Source organism: Salvelinus sp. IW2-2015, linkage group LG30, assembly GCF_002910315.2.
Source record: "Salvelinus sp. IW2-2015 linkage group LG30, ASM291031v2, whole genome shotgun sequence".
In the NCBI taxonomy this organism is placed as follows: domain Eukaryota; kingdom Metazoa; phylum Chordata; class Actinopteri; order Salmoniformes; family Salmonidae; genus Salvelinus; species Salvelinus sp. IW2-2015.
The window spans coordinates 17,343,439-17,359,374 of NC_036869.1; the positions used below are offsets into that span (position 1 = coordinate 17,343,439).

At 42.1% G+C, this 15,936-nt stretch overlaps 1 protein-coding gene across 1 annotated transcript; it reads right to left on the minus strand.

The window, feature by feature from the left end:
* Positions 1-12,847: 12,847 nt before the first annotated feature.
* On the minus strand, positions 12,848-15,936 carry LOC111955204 (zinc fingers and homeoboxes protein 1-like). Its single transcript, XM_023975349.2, is given in 2 exon segments — positions 12,848-12,935; positions 13,196-15,936. A coding segment is annotated over 1 exon segment (2,643 nt). The 5' UTR covers positions 15,853-15,936; the 3' UTR covers positions 12,848-12,935; positions 13,196-13,209.

Below are 15,936 nucleotides of genomic sequence, written 5' to 3' on the forward strand. Positions count from 1 at the left end.
GGTCCTGCTTACTCTTTTCAAAAACCAGTTGTCTGCTGTAATCTAATAAAACAGAAGCCTTTTTTTAAAGGTAGCAGACAGTGTTTACTCTTTGTCATATGTATGCAGCAAGTCATGAGGTTTCTTGGATGCGGTGTATTGTAAAAACTTTGAGATCAGCTAAATTTGGATCTTGTGTTAAATCCTGTGAGTGCTTTCGGCTGGACTACCAATCAAATGACCCTTGGCTCACTAACCTTTCWCTATTAGTCCTGTGTGAAAACCATTATGTAACCATCTTATTTGTGTGGTTATAATTGAGAGGGCTGTTAATAGTGGCCATCTTTCCATGTAGCCCACAACAAAGCTTGTGAGAGCCAACAGTCTAGTTCGTATGTAATTCATCTATTGCATTTGTTTTGGATGTTTTCATTATGAATTTTGGGGGGGGGAATGTAATGTGGTCATATCTAAACAAAATAATTCAAACTTGTACAAGCTCCACCTTGTAATGTTACCTAAACATGCTGTGTGAATTAAGTAATTCATGCATATTGGAAGTGTGCGTTCTCCTTTTGGATCGAACAAGCTTGTATGGGGTGAATCAATGAGGATTTTTTTTCTTTTTTTTAGCTTTTACCGATAACACATTTTACCACTTCAGACCATATGGGACTTTACTGTTATTGCAGGAAACTTGTACTGTTTCAGTGCTAATGCGCTAATCTGCAGATTGTTTATTTGATTTCCAAAACACAGCTTCCTGCTCTAAATTAACCACTTTGCCAATCTCATGGCACGAGAGGGGACTATTTAGCCTGTACTCCACAATGATGATACATATAACTCCGCTCAGCTTTCAATCTGGTGCCACTATTGGACGGGAATGTGATTTCTGGCCTTTGCCAAATACTTCTGGGGGGAATTTCTTTTTGACATTCAATATAGTGGTGTTTCACCTCCTGGAAATCTTCCACTTCCTGATGGCCAGGACCATTTTTTTTAACAAAAATCATTTTGGGATGTCGGTATACCATCTACCAACCTAATTTTWAAGTATGTCATGAGAGGCTTAGAGAGGAGAGTAACAGCTGTAATGGGGCACAGAGTGCACTGGCCTGGCATTCTCTCCTCTACTCTTGGCAGATTTAATGTGTCTCGGGAGGTTTAGCTGGAGATGTGAATGGTACAGTACAGAGCTAATCCCTCTGGGCTGACTGGCCATGGGCCCACCAACAGAACCCAATACACCAGTGTGATTCGTTTAGGCAAACAGCAAGCCTCCTGTTTATAGTATTCTCATACGTTACACCACAAGTTGTCCCAGTGAGTACACAAAGTTAGCAAAACCTTAGTTTTGAAGTGTGCTTCACTTGTTATTTTGCCACGATATCAAGAAGAAGAAAAGGGATCCAGCAAAATCGTCTGCAATACCTACAGGCCTATATTTCGGCTGGTCAAACACAGGAATAATGGGCCAGGTGGAACAGAAATCAGATACCCCTCCAGGCTGCTCACTGTTGGGCCTCCGAGCCAAGGTCGGCCAACACTGCGAAGTGCTTAACAGGAGGAAGTGATAATGAGCTCACAGGAACTTCGGTGTCAACAAAAAGGCGCTGCCGCCCATGTCTACTCAAACATTAGGAAGGTGAGCAGGTGGTCCCTCATCGGCTCCCAAACAAAACTGGAAGAATTGATACTTAAACCCCTATCGTAATGTTTTGGTCCAATGTCTGAAAGTGAAAGATAAGGGTATGAATTTGTTGAGGATTAGAGTTAATGGACTAATAACCAAGTACATCTGTCATCGACACAGCTAAAGGATCCTAGGAGTGGCACYTAATCATTGATCTGGCTATGGAACAGATCTCTTGGTCCATTTTTCAGATGTCACAGACTGATATTTTCAGCAAGTCACACAAATTAATCTCAATATTTGTATTGACCTGAGACACGAGGGACAAAGTATACATGTATTTGTCGGGTCTCTATCCACGTTTATACCTGCTTCTAACATGCACTCTTTGTCATGATCTTGTCCTCATGTTGTTTGTGCCCAAATTTTTAGACCGGTGTAGACCAACGCATTGTGAACTTATTTTGATCAGATCTTACAAGTGTAAACTGGCAAGATGAGGACACGTAGCTGCAGGTATAAACGGGGCTTCTGAAGTCAGGAAACAATCTACAATGTCAAAGAAAAACTCAGGGACTAGTGACTTTGATCAAAATGAGAGAAAAAATATATAGTTGACCGTAAACAGATGCACCACAGGAGGAAACTGCACCGGAGAATGTCAAAGGCGCTTTGAGGACACTGCTTTCTCTTTGAGGACCAAATGGCTGACTTTACTATCGGTGGCCGTGCAGGAAATGCATCGACATCGAAACTAAYAGGGGGGTACAACATTGTTCAAACGTCTGGGAACAGTTTATTAAAACTGGCATTGAAGGATTGGTTACAGCGAGCGTGATTAAAATGTCTACATAAACCTGCACACTGTGTGGTGTGACTTGGTGCGATTGGCAAGGTACCTCGCTGACACAACACAAACGTCAGGCAGACTAACGTGAACTGGTAACAATGCAGGGTGGACTACCGGAACCAGGAGGGTTAGGGTGTGGCATTTCTCTAACCCCAAGAGGAACTTTGCTGTCAGCACTGACTGCATTGAAAGAACACGTCAGACGCAACACAAACTATTCAGAACATACACTACATGACCAAAAATATGTGGACACTCGTCAAACATCTCATTCCAAAATCATTGGCATTAATATGGAGTTGATCCTCCCTTTGCTGCTATAACAGCCTCCACTCTTCTGGGAAGGGTTTCCACTAGATGTTGGGACATTGCTGCAGGGACTTGCTTTCATTCAGCCACAAGAGCATTAGTGAGGTCAGGCACTGATGTTGGCCAGGTGTTCCAATTCATCCCAAAGGTGTTTGATGTGGTTGAGGTCAGGGCTCTGTGCAGGCCAGTCAAATTCCTCCACACCAATCTGGACAAACCATTTCTGTATGACCTCACTTCGTGCATGGGGACATTATCATGCTGAAACAGGAAAGGGCTTTCCCCAAGCTCTTATCACAAAGTTGGAAGCACAGKATGTCATGTATGCTGTAGCATTAAGATTTCCCTTCACTAGAACTAAGGAGTCTAGCCCGATCCATGAAAAACAGCCCCAGACCATTATTCCTCCTCCACCAAACTTTACAGTTGGCACTATGCATTGGGGCAGGTAGCGTTCTCCTGGCCTCTGCCAAACCCACATTTGTCCGTCGGACTACCAGAAGGTGAAGCGCGATTCATCACTCCAGAGAACGTGTTTCCACTGCTCCAGAGTCCAATGGTGGCAAACTTTACACCACACCAGCCAACACTTAGCATTGCGCATAGTGAACTTAGGCTTAACAGCACTTACAGTTGACAGGGGCAGCTCTAGCAGGGCAGAAATTTGACGAACTGACGGGAAAGGTGGCGTCCTATGGCGGTGCCACYTTGAAAGTCACTGAGCTCTTCAGTATGGCCATTCTACTGCCAATGTATGTCTATGAAGATTGCATGGCTGTGTGCTCGATTTTATACACCTGCCTGTCAGCAACGGTGTTGCAGAAATAACCGAATCCACTCATTTGAAGGGGTGTCCTCGTACTTATATGTATATATAGTGTATCATGACTTCAGCATATGAACATCAATATTATTGGATTGTATCACTGGGGCAATGAATGCATACATGTCAGTATATCGATGAAGAATGGGATATGACGTTGTGAGCAGAGAGAAGACAAAGTTAAAGCTAGACATGAACTTGAAATTGGGTCACTACCCTGGTCAGGATTATTATTATTTTTGTCTATGTACTCTTTACATTGGTTTCAACATGAATATTTGAGACTAGTGGAACCATAACAGAGACAATGTCCCAAACTATAAATGGTGCGATGAAAATACCTGCTTCCTGTGTCCAACTGTAAAGCTTGTGCAAGAGTCACAAAAACATTACATCATTACACAACAGTACAGTCATTACAGTAACAACACATTTATTCATTCAGCCAAGTCATTTTCAAGACCGTTCCACTGCGATACATTGAAGGGGGGTCTCCTACCGATTTGAATGGGATCGCCATGCAGCCTTTTTCAGGTAAGAAACTGATGCAGCCGAGAACAATGTCCATCAGCCACCAGATGGCAAATGTGATTTTAAACAGAACATTCTGGCCGAAAGATAACGCACTGCTTGAATACGTTCTTTGTACACTTCAGACTTCAATGCCCTCAATTGTGTAACAGCCCCCTTTTCAGACAGGGAGATCCATCTGTGGTGTCTTCAGCCCAGTTTTTTTAGGCTTGGCTCAGCAGTGCTGCGCAGTACATTGAGAACAGACCTCTGTTCAGCAGTGAACCCTCTACCCTGGATCATACCCCAGTTTCAAACTCAGAAGACAAAGGCAAATAAGAGACGACAGACTGGATTCGGTCGGATGAGTGGCGTGTGTGGGCAGAACTGTTCGGGAGTCTGGAGATGGTGGCCTAATGGTATATCTGTTAACAGCTATAGAGCATGAATTCCCTTTGCCTTGTGAATCAGGGTATTGTGAGGACAAGTGCAGGGGAGGGGCATCTCTGGACACTGCCATAGCTGTGTCACTCAAAGCAGTCGCTCACGTTGTGGTTTGATTCAGCCCAGTAAAGAACTGTGAAAGTAAGGAACTTGTTTGTCGGCCCTGCATTAAAGACCAAAATTGGTTAAAGATAGTTGTGATACATAAAAAAGTATACAAGTTTCATTTAAGGACCAAAACATTTACAGATGTGCCATATAGATTGCAAAATAGTTGGGGAAGATATTTTGGATGTACCAATTCCATGGCACATGATTTATGAACTGATACACAAAACGATGCCGGCATCAAAACTTAAAAGAGTTTTTCAATTTAAATGATTTTACAAAATTCTTGCAACCAATAGAATGTTATATTTATGGGGYATACAACCATCCCASATKTGCAGATTTAMCTGCGAAGAAACAGAATCATTAGATCATTTGTTTTGGTACTGTTCGTATGTAGCTTGTTTTTGGTCGCAGGTTCAGGAATGGCTGAAGAATTGCAACATTTACCTGGAGCTAACTCTGCAAATAGCACTGCTGGGTGATTTGAAAAGTCATAATCAATCGAACAATAATATAATAATACTCTTAGCAAAAAACATTTTTTTAAATTTACAATCTGTAGAAACTATGAGAATAGAAAGGTTCAGAACTTTTGTAAAACATCACAGCACAYTTGAAAGATATATGGCAAATAGAAGTCAAAACTGGATGGTGTTCTGAGAAAGATGGGAGGGGTTGAGGGGAGCTGAAGGGTGGGACTAAAAATAACAAGATAACTAATGTACAATATACAGTGTCCGTAAAATATATATAGGTTCAGAACTTTTGTGAAACAGCACAGTTGAAAATTATATGACAAATAGAAAGCAAAACTGAATGGTCTTCAGAGATAGAMGGYAGTGGTTGAGGGTAGCTGAAGYATGGAACTAAAAACAAACAAGAGATAACTARTGTAAAATATACTGTGTCCGTAAAATGCATATAGTATGTATAAACTGGAAGTAAAAGCCTAAAGTGTTGTTGTCCATAAYTTTACTCTAATTAGGGGAGGGGTGGTAGGGTTAGGAGAAAATAATAAAGGAAAATATCTAAAAACATATATATATTTTATATATATATACAGTACCAGTCAAAAGTTTGAACACACCTACTCATTCCAGGGTTTTTCTTTAATATTACTATTTTCTACATTGTAGAATAATAGTGAYTACATCAAAACTATGAAATAACACACACGTAATKATTTAGTAACCAAAAAAGTGTTAAACAAATCTAAATATATTTTGGATTCTTCAAAGTAGCCACCCTTTGCCTTGATGACAGCTTTGCACACTCTTGGCATTCTCTCAACCAGCTTCATGAGGAATGCTTTTCCAATAGTCTTGAAGGGGTTCCCACATATGCTGAGCACTTGTTGGCTGCTTTTCCGACACTCTGCGGGCCGACTCATCCCAYACCATCTCAATTGGGTTGAGGTCGGGTGATTGTGGAGGCCAGGTCATCTGATGCAGCACTCCATCACTCTCCTTCTTTGTCAAATAGCGCTTCCACAGCCTGGAGGTGTATTAGGTCATTGTCCTGTTAAAAAACAAATGATAGTCCCACTAAGCGAAACCAGAAGGGATGGTGTATCGATGCAGAATGCTGTGGTAGCCATGCTGGTTAAGTGTGCCTTGAATTCTAAATACATCACTGACAGTGTCACCAGCAAAGCACCATCACCTCCTCCTCCATGCTTCACGGTTGGAACCACACACGCTTAGATCATCCGTTCACCTACTCTTTGTTTCACATAGACACGGCGGTTGGAACCAAATGTCTGAAATTTGGACTCATCAGACCAAAGGACAGATTTCCACTGGTCTAATGTCCATTGCTTGTGTTTCTTGGCCCAAGCAAGTCTTATTATTGGTGTCCCTTAGTAATGTTTTTTTTGCAGCAATTTGACCATGAAGGCCTGATTCACGCAGTCTCCTCTGCACTGTTGATGTTGAGATGTGTCTGTTACTTGAACTCTGTGAAGCATTTATTGAGGCMGGTAACACTAATGAACTTATTCTCTGCAGCAGAGTTAACTSTGGGTCTTCCTTTCCTGTGGCGGTCCTCATGAGAGCCAGTTTCATCATAGCGCTTGATGGTTTTTGCGACTGCACTTGATGAAACTTTCAAAGTTCTTGAAATTTTCCAGATTGACTGARRATCATGTCTTAAAGTAATGATGGACTGTKGTTTTTCTTTGCTTATTTTAGCTGTTCTTGCCATATTATGGACTTGGTATTTTACTAAATAGGGCTATCTTCTGTATACCACCCCTACCTTGTCACAGCAAAACTGATTGGCTCTAACGTATTAAGGAAATAAATTCCACTGTAGCGCTTTTGAAACGAGGCACACCTGTTAATTTAAATGCATTCCCAGGTAATTACCTCATGAAGCTGGTTGAAGAGAAATACCAAACTTGTGGAAAGCAAAGGGTGGCTACTTTGATGATCTCAAATATAAAATATATTTTGATTTGTTTAACACTTTTTTGGTTGCTACTGTTGTTTTTCATAGATGTCTTCACTAATTATTCTGCAATGTAGAAAATAGTAAAAATTCAAACTTTTGACTGTACTGTATATATATATATATATATATATTATATATTATATATTATTATATATATATATATATATATATATTGACACCAAAATATATATGTGGGATTAGAAATGATGTAGACAATTACATTGATGGAATCCACAATCTATCTGCAATATTTAAGCTGATCTACCCCCTGAAAAAAAGAAAGAAAAAAAAGAACTCTGTGTTCTGTATTCGTAACATATAGGCTACATCCCAGGTGGGGGCGATAGGGGATTAATTGGATAAAAAAACTGTGTGCACTGCAGACCGCTGTGCGACAGACGTTGGGAATGCTTTATTTGCAGCGTGCCGCATCATGGGAGCAGGCAGCCAGGCGTTTTGATATGTAGYCGGACGCAGTGAGCAGGGACCTCAGGCTGCAGCAGCAGACGCGTGAGGTAGGGAGGGGAGACCGGTGGAGAGTCGTCCTTAGCATGACCCAGTGAGCACCAGAGACTGGTTTGCGCTCTCCTCGCACACCCTCTGCTACGTAATCGCTGGGGGGGAAAGCAGGGCTGCGGCTGACACAGATGCCGCTGTTGCCAAGACGAGAGCGTGCTGCCATACGTATTTACGTAGCACTGCCTGGGTATGTATATCTGGGTCAGTAGAGAAAGGGTATTGTATTCTTGTCTATCTCATTGCTGGTCGTTGACACCCTTTTTTATTTTCCCTCTCTCTGATTAGGATGGAAGCCCACAACTGGTCACACCCTTGATTTGGATGGTTCTCTTTAACATTAACTCTTCGATGGCCAAATATCAAGCAGGCTCCCATTGAGCAAGGCAATACATATTAGTGGGGATTTTCAGCCTGCCAACAACATTTTTGTAGTGAGTTTCAGCACTGCGGGACATTTCTCTTTGGGTAAATGTATCTCCAGTGAGGCCCAATACCACACCTACAGTACTGTACTACATTAAAATGTAGCTGTTCCAATTCACAGTTTTCAGTTATCCCTACTTAATCTAATTTACCAACAATTAGCCCCCCCCCCCCCCCCCCCCCCCTCCCCTGCACTTAATATAATGAATAATATAATGAATTATATGAAGATAATATAGGTTGACTACAAAATGTACTTTAGTTTTACCAATCCAGTCCCCTACACCAGGGTCTGTCCTGGGGCCTCCCCTGGCTGCACATTTTGCGTTTTTGCCCTAACACTACACAGCTGATTCAAAGAGCCAAAGTTTGATGAAACAACTGTGTAGGGCTAGGCAAAAATCTAAACGTGCACCCAGGGGGGGGCCCAGACTAACTTTGGGAAACCCTGCCCTACTCCATCTCCATCATTTTAACACTGGTAGGACGGAGGATAACAATTTAAATTATAGTCAAAGCTACTTCAAATTGATACCATCCCATTCTGGCTTACCTTATTCAATGTTGGCTTAGAAAAACAATAAACATTGCAAATAGCTCCACCTCCTGGAATAAAAAGACATCCATACCAGAAGAATGAACCATAACAGTATACCTCAGCATGGCTTATTCTTAATAAACCTACCTCCAGCATGGCTTATTCTTAATAAACCTACCTCAGCATGGCTTATTCTTAATAAACCTACCTCCGCATGGCTTATTCTTAATAAACCTACCTCAGCATGCTCATTTCTTAATAAACCTACCTCAGCATGGCTTATTATCTTTATAACCTACCTCAGCATGGCTCTATTCTTAATAAACCTACCTCAGCATGGCTTATTCTTAATAAACCTACCTCAGCATGGCCATTCTTAATAAACCTACCTCAGCATGGCTTATTCTTAATAAACCTACCTCAGCATGGCTTATCTTAATAAACCTACCTCAGCATGGCTTATTCTTAATAAACCTACCCAGCAGGCTTATTCTTAATAAAACCTACCTCAGCATGGCTCATTCTTAATAAACCTACTCAGCATGGCTCATTCTTAATAAACCTACCTCAGCATGGCTCATTCTTAATAAACCTACCTCACCATGGCTTATCTTAATAAATCTACCTCAAGCATGGCTTATTCTTAATAAACCTACCTCATCAGTGTTCATTCTTAATAAACCTACTCATCATGGTTCATTCTTAATAAACCTACCTCAGCATGGCTTATTCTTAATAAACCTACCTCAGCATGGCTCTATTTTAATAAACCTACCTCACATGGCTCATTCTTAATAAACCTACCTCAGCATGGCTTATTCTTAATAAACCTAACCTCACATGGTTTCATTCTTAATAAACCCCCTCAGCATGGCTTATTCTTAATAAACCTACCTCAGCATGGCTCAGGTTCTTAATAAACCTACCTCAGCATGGCTCATTCTTAATAAACCTACCTCAGCATGGCTTATTCTTAATAAACCTATCAGGTGGTATAAATACAACTGGATTGACAAATATTGCCATTTAATGATGTAAGGTTCAAATAATGACATTCAATCATATTAAATCATATTTCCCTCAGACAAGTATTTTTTTGCTGCGAAATGTAAAATGTTAAATGTTAAAAGACTTCTGAAATGGCATGTCAGTTATGATACAATGTTGAACGCAAATGCATCATGACTCAAGTTGAGTTTGTAGTAGATAGAACAACAATTGCACAGAAGTCAAAAATCAGGTGGCAGTGTTCTCTATTGGCAATGGATTTCCACACTTSTAATAACAAGCATGTCACAAACAAATGTATTGTCCAACTGTAAAACGTGGTAAATMTAGTATTGTGGTTGATTTCAATGGCTAACAGAGTTAGTTGCAGTTTTCCTATAGCTTGACAAGACTACTGAAAATATGTTTCTTACCTGCAAAAGCACTGGTCTGAAACMAAATACATTTTCMTGGCAAAGTATTCACGAAAGTAAGATATAATAAATAAATTAACTAATAACACTAATCAACTAATCATCATATTYCAGCAATTAAGGATGGCAAAAGGCTTATACCGTATTACAGAATTCATAAGGGTCCTTGTCATTACTGAAAACATAGAGAAGCAAAACAATAATTTATAATTCACCATCCCCTCATTGACTGTTCTTTGATGTATAGTTGCATATAAAAACCTGTACATCCAGATTTGAGTAWAGACCTACAAGATAAGAGGAAGATAAGCAYAGGAAGAAAAGTTAAAAGGTTGACTAAAGTAAAATTGGCTCTTGTTTATAGAGGAACCATACCAAGTGCTTGTGGTATKTTCACCCTATATCGTTGTCATTGTACACCTGAAAGATTTTAACCCGTAATTTTTTGTTGTTGAAAAAGTACAACTATGCATTGAAAGTTACTTACTTTAGAAAAAACTGCCATCTCAAGCAAATTGTGAATGAACCTGTATCATGTGTATTTTTAAAACCCATTTAAATTGAACAAAGTCACTGTCTTCCACTCKTAGCTTAAAAGACTGAGGTAATGTTTACTAAATCCTGAATGACAGCACACATGCCTTTTTCATTTGGAAAACCAGCATACAAAGAAACCCACCCGAAAAAACTGAGCAGAATATTAACCTGGATTACTCCATATTTTGTKATTTAAGACTAACAAATAATTTGAACACATATAAAAACAGTTTTGTAGAACCAAAGCACTGGTTCCATTTAAAACATAATCCAAAAACAGATGGCACTGATTTAAGTAATATTCACAAAGCTGTGAGATTAAAAAAAACGTTTTGTCAGTACATCAAAGAAAYAACATTGGGAAATTCCCTTCAACCTGGACACAATTTCACGARTTAAAAACGGTTCAAAGTTATTACATAACCTACAAGAAAAAGATAAGGATTTACCAAATCGAAATGTCTTGGATTTAGTTAAGATAGCAAGGTAAAATATTGATAAAATATCCCAGAAAACCAAATAGTATTTTCAACAAAGGTAATGTAAGAGATATATATATATATATTCTGAACAAAAATATAAACCCAACAAGCAACAATTTAAATGTTTTTACTGAGTTACAGRACATTTAAGGAAATCAGTCAATTTAAATAAATTCATTAGGTCCTAATATATGGATTTCACWTGACTGGGCAGCCATGGGTAGGCCTGGGAGAGCATAGGCCCACCCACTGGGGAGCGAGGCCCAGCCAATCAGAAGTACTTTTCCCCACAAGGGAAAAGGGTTTTATTACAGACAGAAATACTGCTCAGTTTCATCAACTGTCTGGGTGGCWGGTCTCAGACGATCGTGCAGGTGAAGAAGCCAGATGTGGAGGTGCTGGGCTGGCGTGGTTACACGCGGTCTGTGGTTGTGAGGCCGGTTGAACGTACTGCCAAATTCTCTAAAATGAAGTGGCTTATGGTCGAGAAATGAACATTAAATTATCAGCCAACAGCTCTGGTGGACATTCTTGCAATCAGCATACCAATTCCACACTCCCTCAAAACTTGAGACATCTGTGGCATTGTGTTGTGTGACAAAACTGCACATTTTAGTGCCCTTTTATTTRCCCCAGCATTGTGTAATYATCATGCTGTTTAATCAGCTTCTTGATATGCCACACCTATCAGATGATGGATTATCTTGGCAAAGGAGAAATGGTCACTAACAGGGATGTCAATAAATTTGCACAAAATTTGAGAGAAATAAGCCAGTTTTGCACCCTCTCGGGCTTGTGCGGTGGAAGAGATCTTCGTGCGCTATACTCAGCCTTGTCTCAGGGTAGTAAGTTGGTTGTCTGTTTATCTCTCTAGTGTTGTGGGGCTGTGCTTTGGCAAAGTGGGTGGGGTTATATCCTGGCTGGTTGGCCCTGTCCGGGGGTATTGTCGGACAGGCCCAGTGTCCCCCGACCCCCTGGTCTCAACCTCCAGTATCTATGCTGCAATAGTCTATGTGCCAGGGGGTGGCAAGGGTCACTATTTCGTATCTGGTAATATTCTCCTGTCTTATCTGGTGTCCTGTGTGAACTTAAGTATGCTCCCATCTCTCTCTCTCTCTCTGACGACCTGAGCCCTAGGACCATGCCTCAGGACTACCTGGCCTGAGGACTCCTGGCTGTCCCCAGTCCACCTGGTCGTGCTGCTGATCCAGTTTCAACCCTGGTTATGGAACTCTGACCTGTTCACCGGACGTGCTACCTTGTCCCTCACCTGCTGTCGCAACCTCTGAACGAGCCATGAAAAGCCAACTGACGTTTTACTCCTGAGGTGCAGACTTGTTGCACCCTCTACAACCACTGTGATTATTATTTGACCCTGCTGGTCATCTATGAACATTTGAATATCTTGTTGAACGATCTGGCATTAATGGCTGTGTACTCTTATAATCTTCACCGCCACAGCCAGAAGAGGACTGGCCACCCCTCAGAGCCTGGTTCCTCTCTAGGTTTCTTCCTAGGTTCCTGCCTTTCTAGGGAGTTTTTCCTAGCCACCGTGCTTCAGCATTGCTTGCTGTTTGGCATTTTAGGCTGGGTTTCTGTAMAAGCACTTTGTAACATCTGCTGATTTAAAAAGGGCTTTATAAACAACATTTGATTTGATGATTTGTGCATATGGAAAATTTCAGGGATATTTTATTTCCGCTCGTGAAACATGGGACCAACACTTTATATGTGGCGTTTATATTTTTGTTCAGTATATTATCCCTTGCTAAAATTATTTGGCATCATACATCTTCTCGCTTCTTTGTGCCTGGTTGGTCCACGCAGTATAACACCAAAACACTTGGTACATTTCACCTGTGTTTTCCATCTCTTCTCTTCTGTAGGCAAACAATGAGCATTCTGTGGGAGCAAAACACYTCATAATTAAGAAAACATGAGATAAGTGTGCAAATTTCCTCACTGACTGTATAAAGAGGAAATCAAGGTCAAAAGTAATTCAATTTGTATTAGGCAAATTTTTATTAAATTCAGAGGAAAGATCTTGGTATGTTAAAAACATTTAATAATAATAATAATAATAATTCAGGACACACAAGTAACAAATGCCTTTACAATTAGAAAATGTACTCATTCTACACATCCTTGTCATCATCACTCACCTGGACCTTTTAAATCACTGATCTTCCGATTCTGACTGTGATTGCTTGAAACATTGAGGCTCTTCCGTGGTTTCATTGTCATTCGTTTCATCTTCATCATTGTTATTTTCATCATCTTTGTTGTCAATGTTGTTTTCTTCATCATCCCCTTTCTCTTTCACTTCCATTTCTCCCTCACTGTCACCGTGTGTCTCCTCTTTACCATCACTGAAAGGGTCAAGGCCCTTCTCTTCCCTCCTGCTGATCTCTGCAAACCAGTCKCGCACCTGCTCATAGCTCATACTGGACTTGGCCACCAGTTCATCCAAATCTTTCTCATTTAAGACCTTATGCTTGAGGTAGTGCTCCTTTAAAATCTCTTTACCCGTCTTGACTTTGATGGTAGGGGGTGTTTGTTTGCAGGGGTATGGCCGCCTCGTCCTCCTGGACCAACCACGAAAGCGTTTCCGTGGCTTCTTCTTAAGTTCACCTCCGTTCATTGCCTCGTTAACCTTTCCACTCTGYTACAAGTAGTACCACTTCAGGTTACTGTTCTTGCAGGCATAACGGGTGTCTCCAAACCAGTTGACGATGTAGGTTCTGGGTAACCCGCTCTCCTTGGCCATCTTGTCGTACTCTTCAGCAGAGGGCCACTGGGTACGAACAAAGGCGCTTTTCAGGACGTGGAGCTGCTCTGGGGTTTTCTTCATTATCTTCCGGCCGCTGGATGGCGTCCGAGCTTCTTGCCCAGAGGGAGGCACTTTGACCATTTCACTCTCTAGCTCCTCTGTGCCATCAGAGTCCACTGGCATTTTTCTCCTCTCAGAGAACCAGGCGTCCACCTCTCGCCTGGTCAGTTTAGTCTCCATCCTCAACCTACTTAGCTCCTCATCGCCTGGCGTGTCAGACTTCTGGTAGCTGGCCTCCAAAAGCAGAAGCTGCTCCGGAGTCTTTTCCTTGAACTTCTGAGGTGTGAAGTCAGGAAAGGCYTGGCGGAACTTGATTCGTGGATCATAGATGGGCCCTTGGGTTGTGAGAGAGGATTCACTGGCTTCGTCGCTGGAGTCGATCACAATGGCTGTGCTGCTGCTGCCGTCGTTACTGTTGGTGTTGACTGAAATGTCATTTAAGGCAACGCCTTGGTGGTCCTTTGAGTTGCGTTGGTTGTAACGTGTGTCGCTGAACCACTTCTTTATTGCTCTTTTGGTGAGGTTAGTGACCTTCATCAGCCGAGAGATTTCTGCCTCAGTGGCAAACTGTCTCCTTAGGTAACTGGCCTTCAGCTCTGCTAGCTGCTCCTTGGATTTTTTGGGTCGRGCTCCCAGGGAATCGGTACTGAGTGGAGAAGCGGTCTCAGAGGTGGAGGGTTCTGGCACCTTACTGACACTGGTTCTGGGGTTGGGGACCCCAGCAACAGCTAATGTGATGGGTGAGGCCACAGGGACAGCGTTGCCACCCCCTACCTGAGTCAAAACCATCCCTGGCTGCCCTACAATCTGACAAGTCTGAAAGATGGACTGCAGGCCATTGGCTGCCGTAGCAAAATTGGCTGGGATGACAGTGATGGTCTGTGGCACCGCCTGCACTGAGCCGTTGAACTTCTTCCTCCTGGCCTCCTCCACCTCCTCTGGGGTCCAGCTCACACCGTGCTTCAGCCGCTGGGCAGAGAACCAGACCTTTATCTGCTCCTCTGTGAACTTGGTTTGTGCTGCTAGACCCATGATCTCTGACACAGATGGGTAAGGGAACCTATTATAGGCACTGACCAGCAGGACATTATTGTCCATGGCCCCATTGTATGTGGGGATACTACTGACCGGGATGAGGAGCTGGGTCTGGGAGGTCTGCTGATTCTGCAAGGCAGACAGAACTTGAGCCAAAGTCCCTGGAGGGAGCATTGTGGTGGAGTTGGTGGTCTTTATTTGGAGCACGTTTGGGCTGTTGATCATTATGCTTTGCTGAATAGGTTGAATGGTCAGAGGGGTTGACACAGCCACTACAGTGGGGGTGACAGGAGGGGGGGCCACCTCCTCTCTCTCTTCCCCATCACTCTCCACTTTAATGACACTGTAATCTGCCATTTTGTGTGACCCTGTAAACTTCTTGGCCTCAGCCCTACTCTTGAGCTTCATGATTGGTGTCTTGCTTAGGGCAATACCCTTACAGGATGTGTCCTCATCCTCCTCAACAAAACTGCCATCAAAGGTCAAGTCATTGACTCTCTGCTCAAAGATGGTTTGATTGTTGCTCTTCACCATGGTCCTGGTGAAATTGTCTTCTCCAGGGTGGTGGCGTGCATTATGCTCCAACAATGCATCATACCTCTTGGTGTGAAAGTCACATTCAACACACACATAAGATGAGTTTAGAACTATATTTGGGTGCTCAGTGTCCACATGCAAGGTAAACATATTGAGCTGTGATGTCTGAAAGCTGCAGTACTTGCACTCATAACCTCCTTCTGCCGTACTCGAGTCCATCGTTTTAATGAAGTGGTCCATGGCCTGTGCGTCTTCCTCACTCGGGTTGCTTTCAGTTGAGTTTTCCACAGGACAGTTAGCAGCCCCCTCGTCAGTCTGTCCGTCTCCCTCTGTAACGACCTCCATGTCAGGGTCTGAATCCACCATTTCAACGGGAGGGAACATGCAAGGTGTTGTTGTTTTTCTTCTGCTCGCCATTGTGTCTTATCTGCGCTTGTGTTGAATATATATATAAAAAATAAAATCAATTTAATCAATTTTAGTTCAGCCCTTGTTGATCCA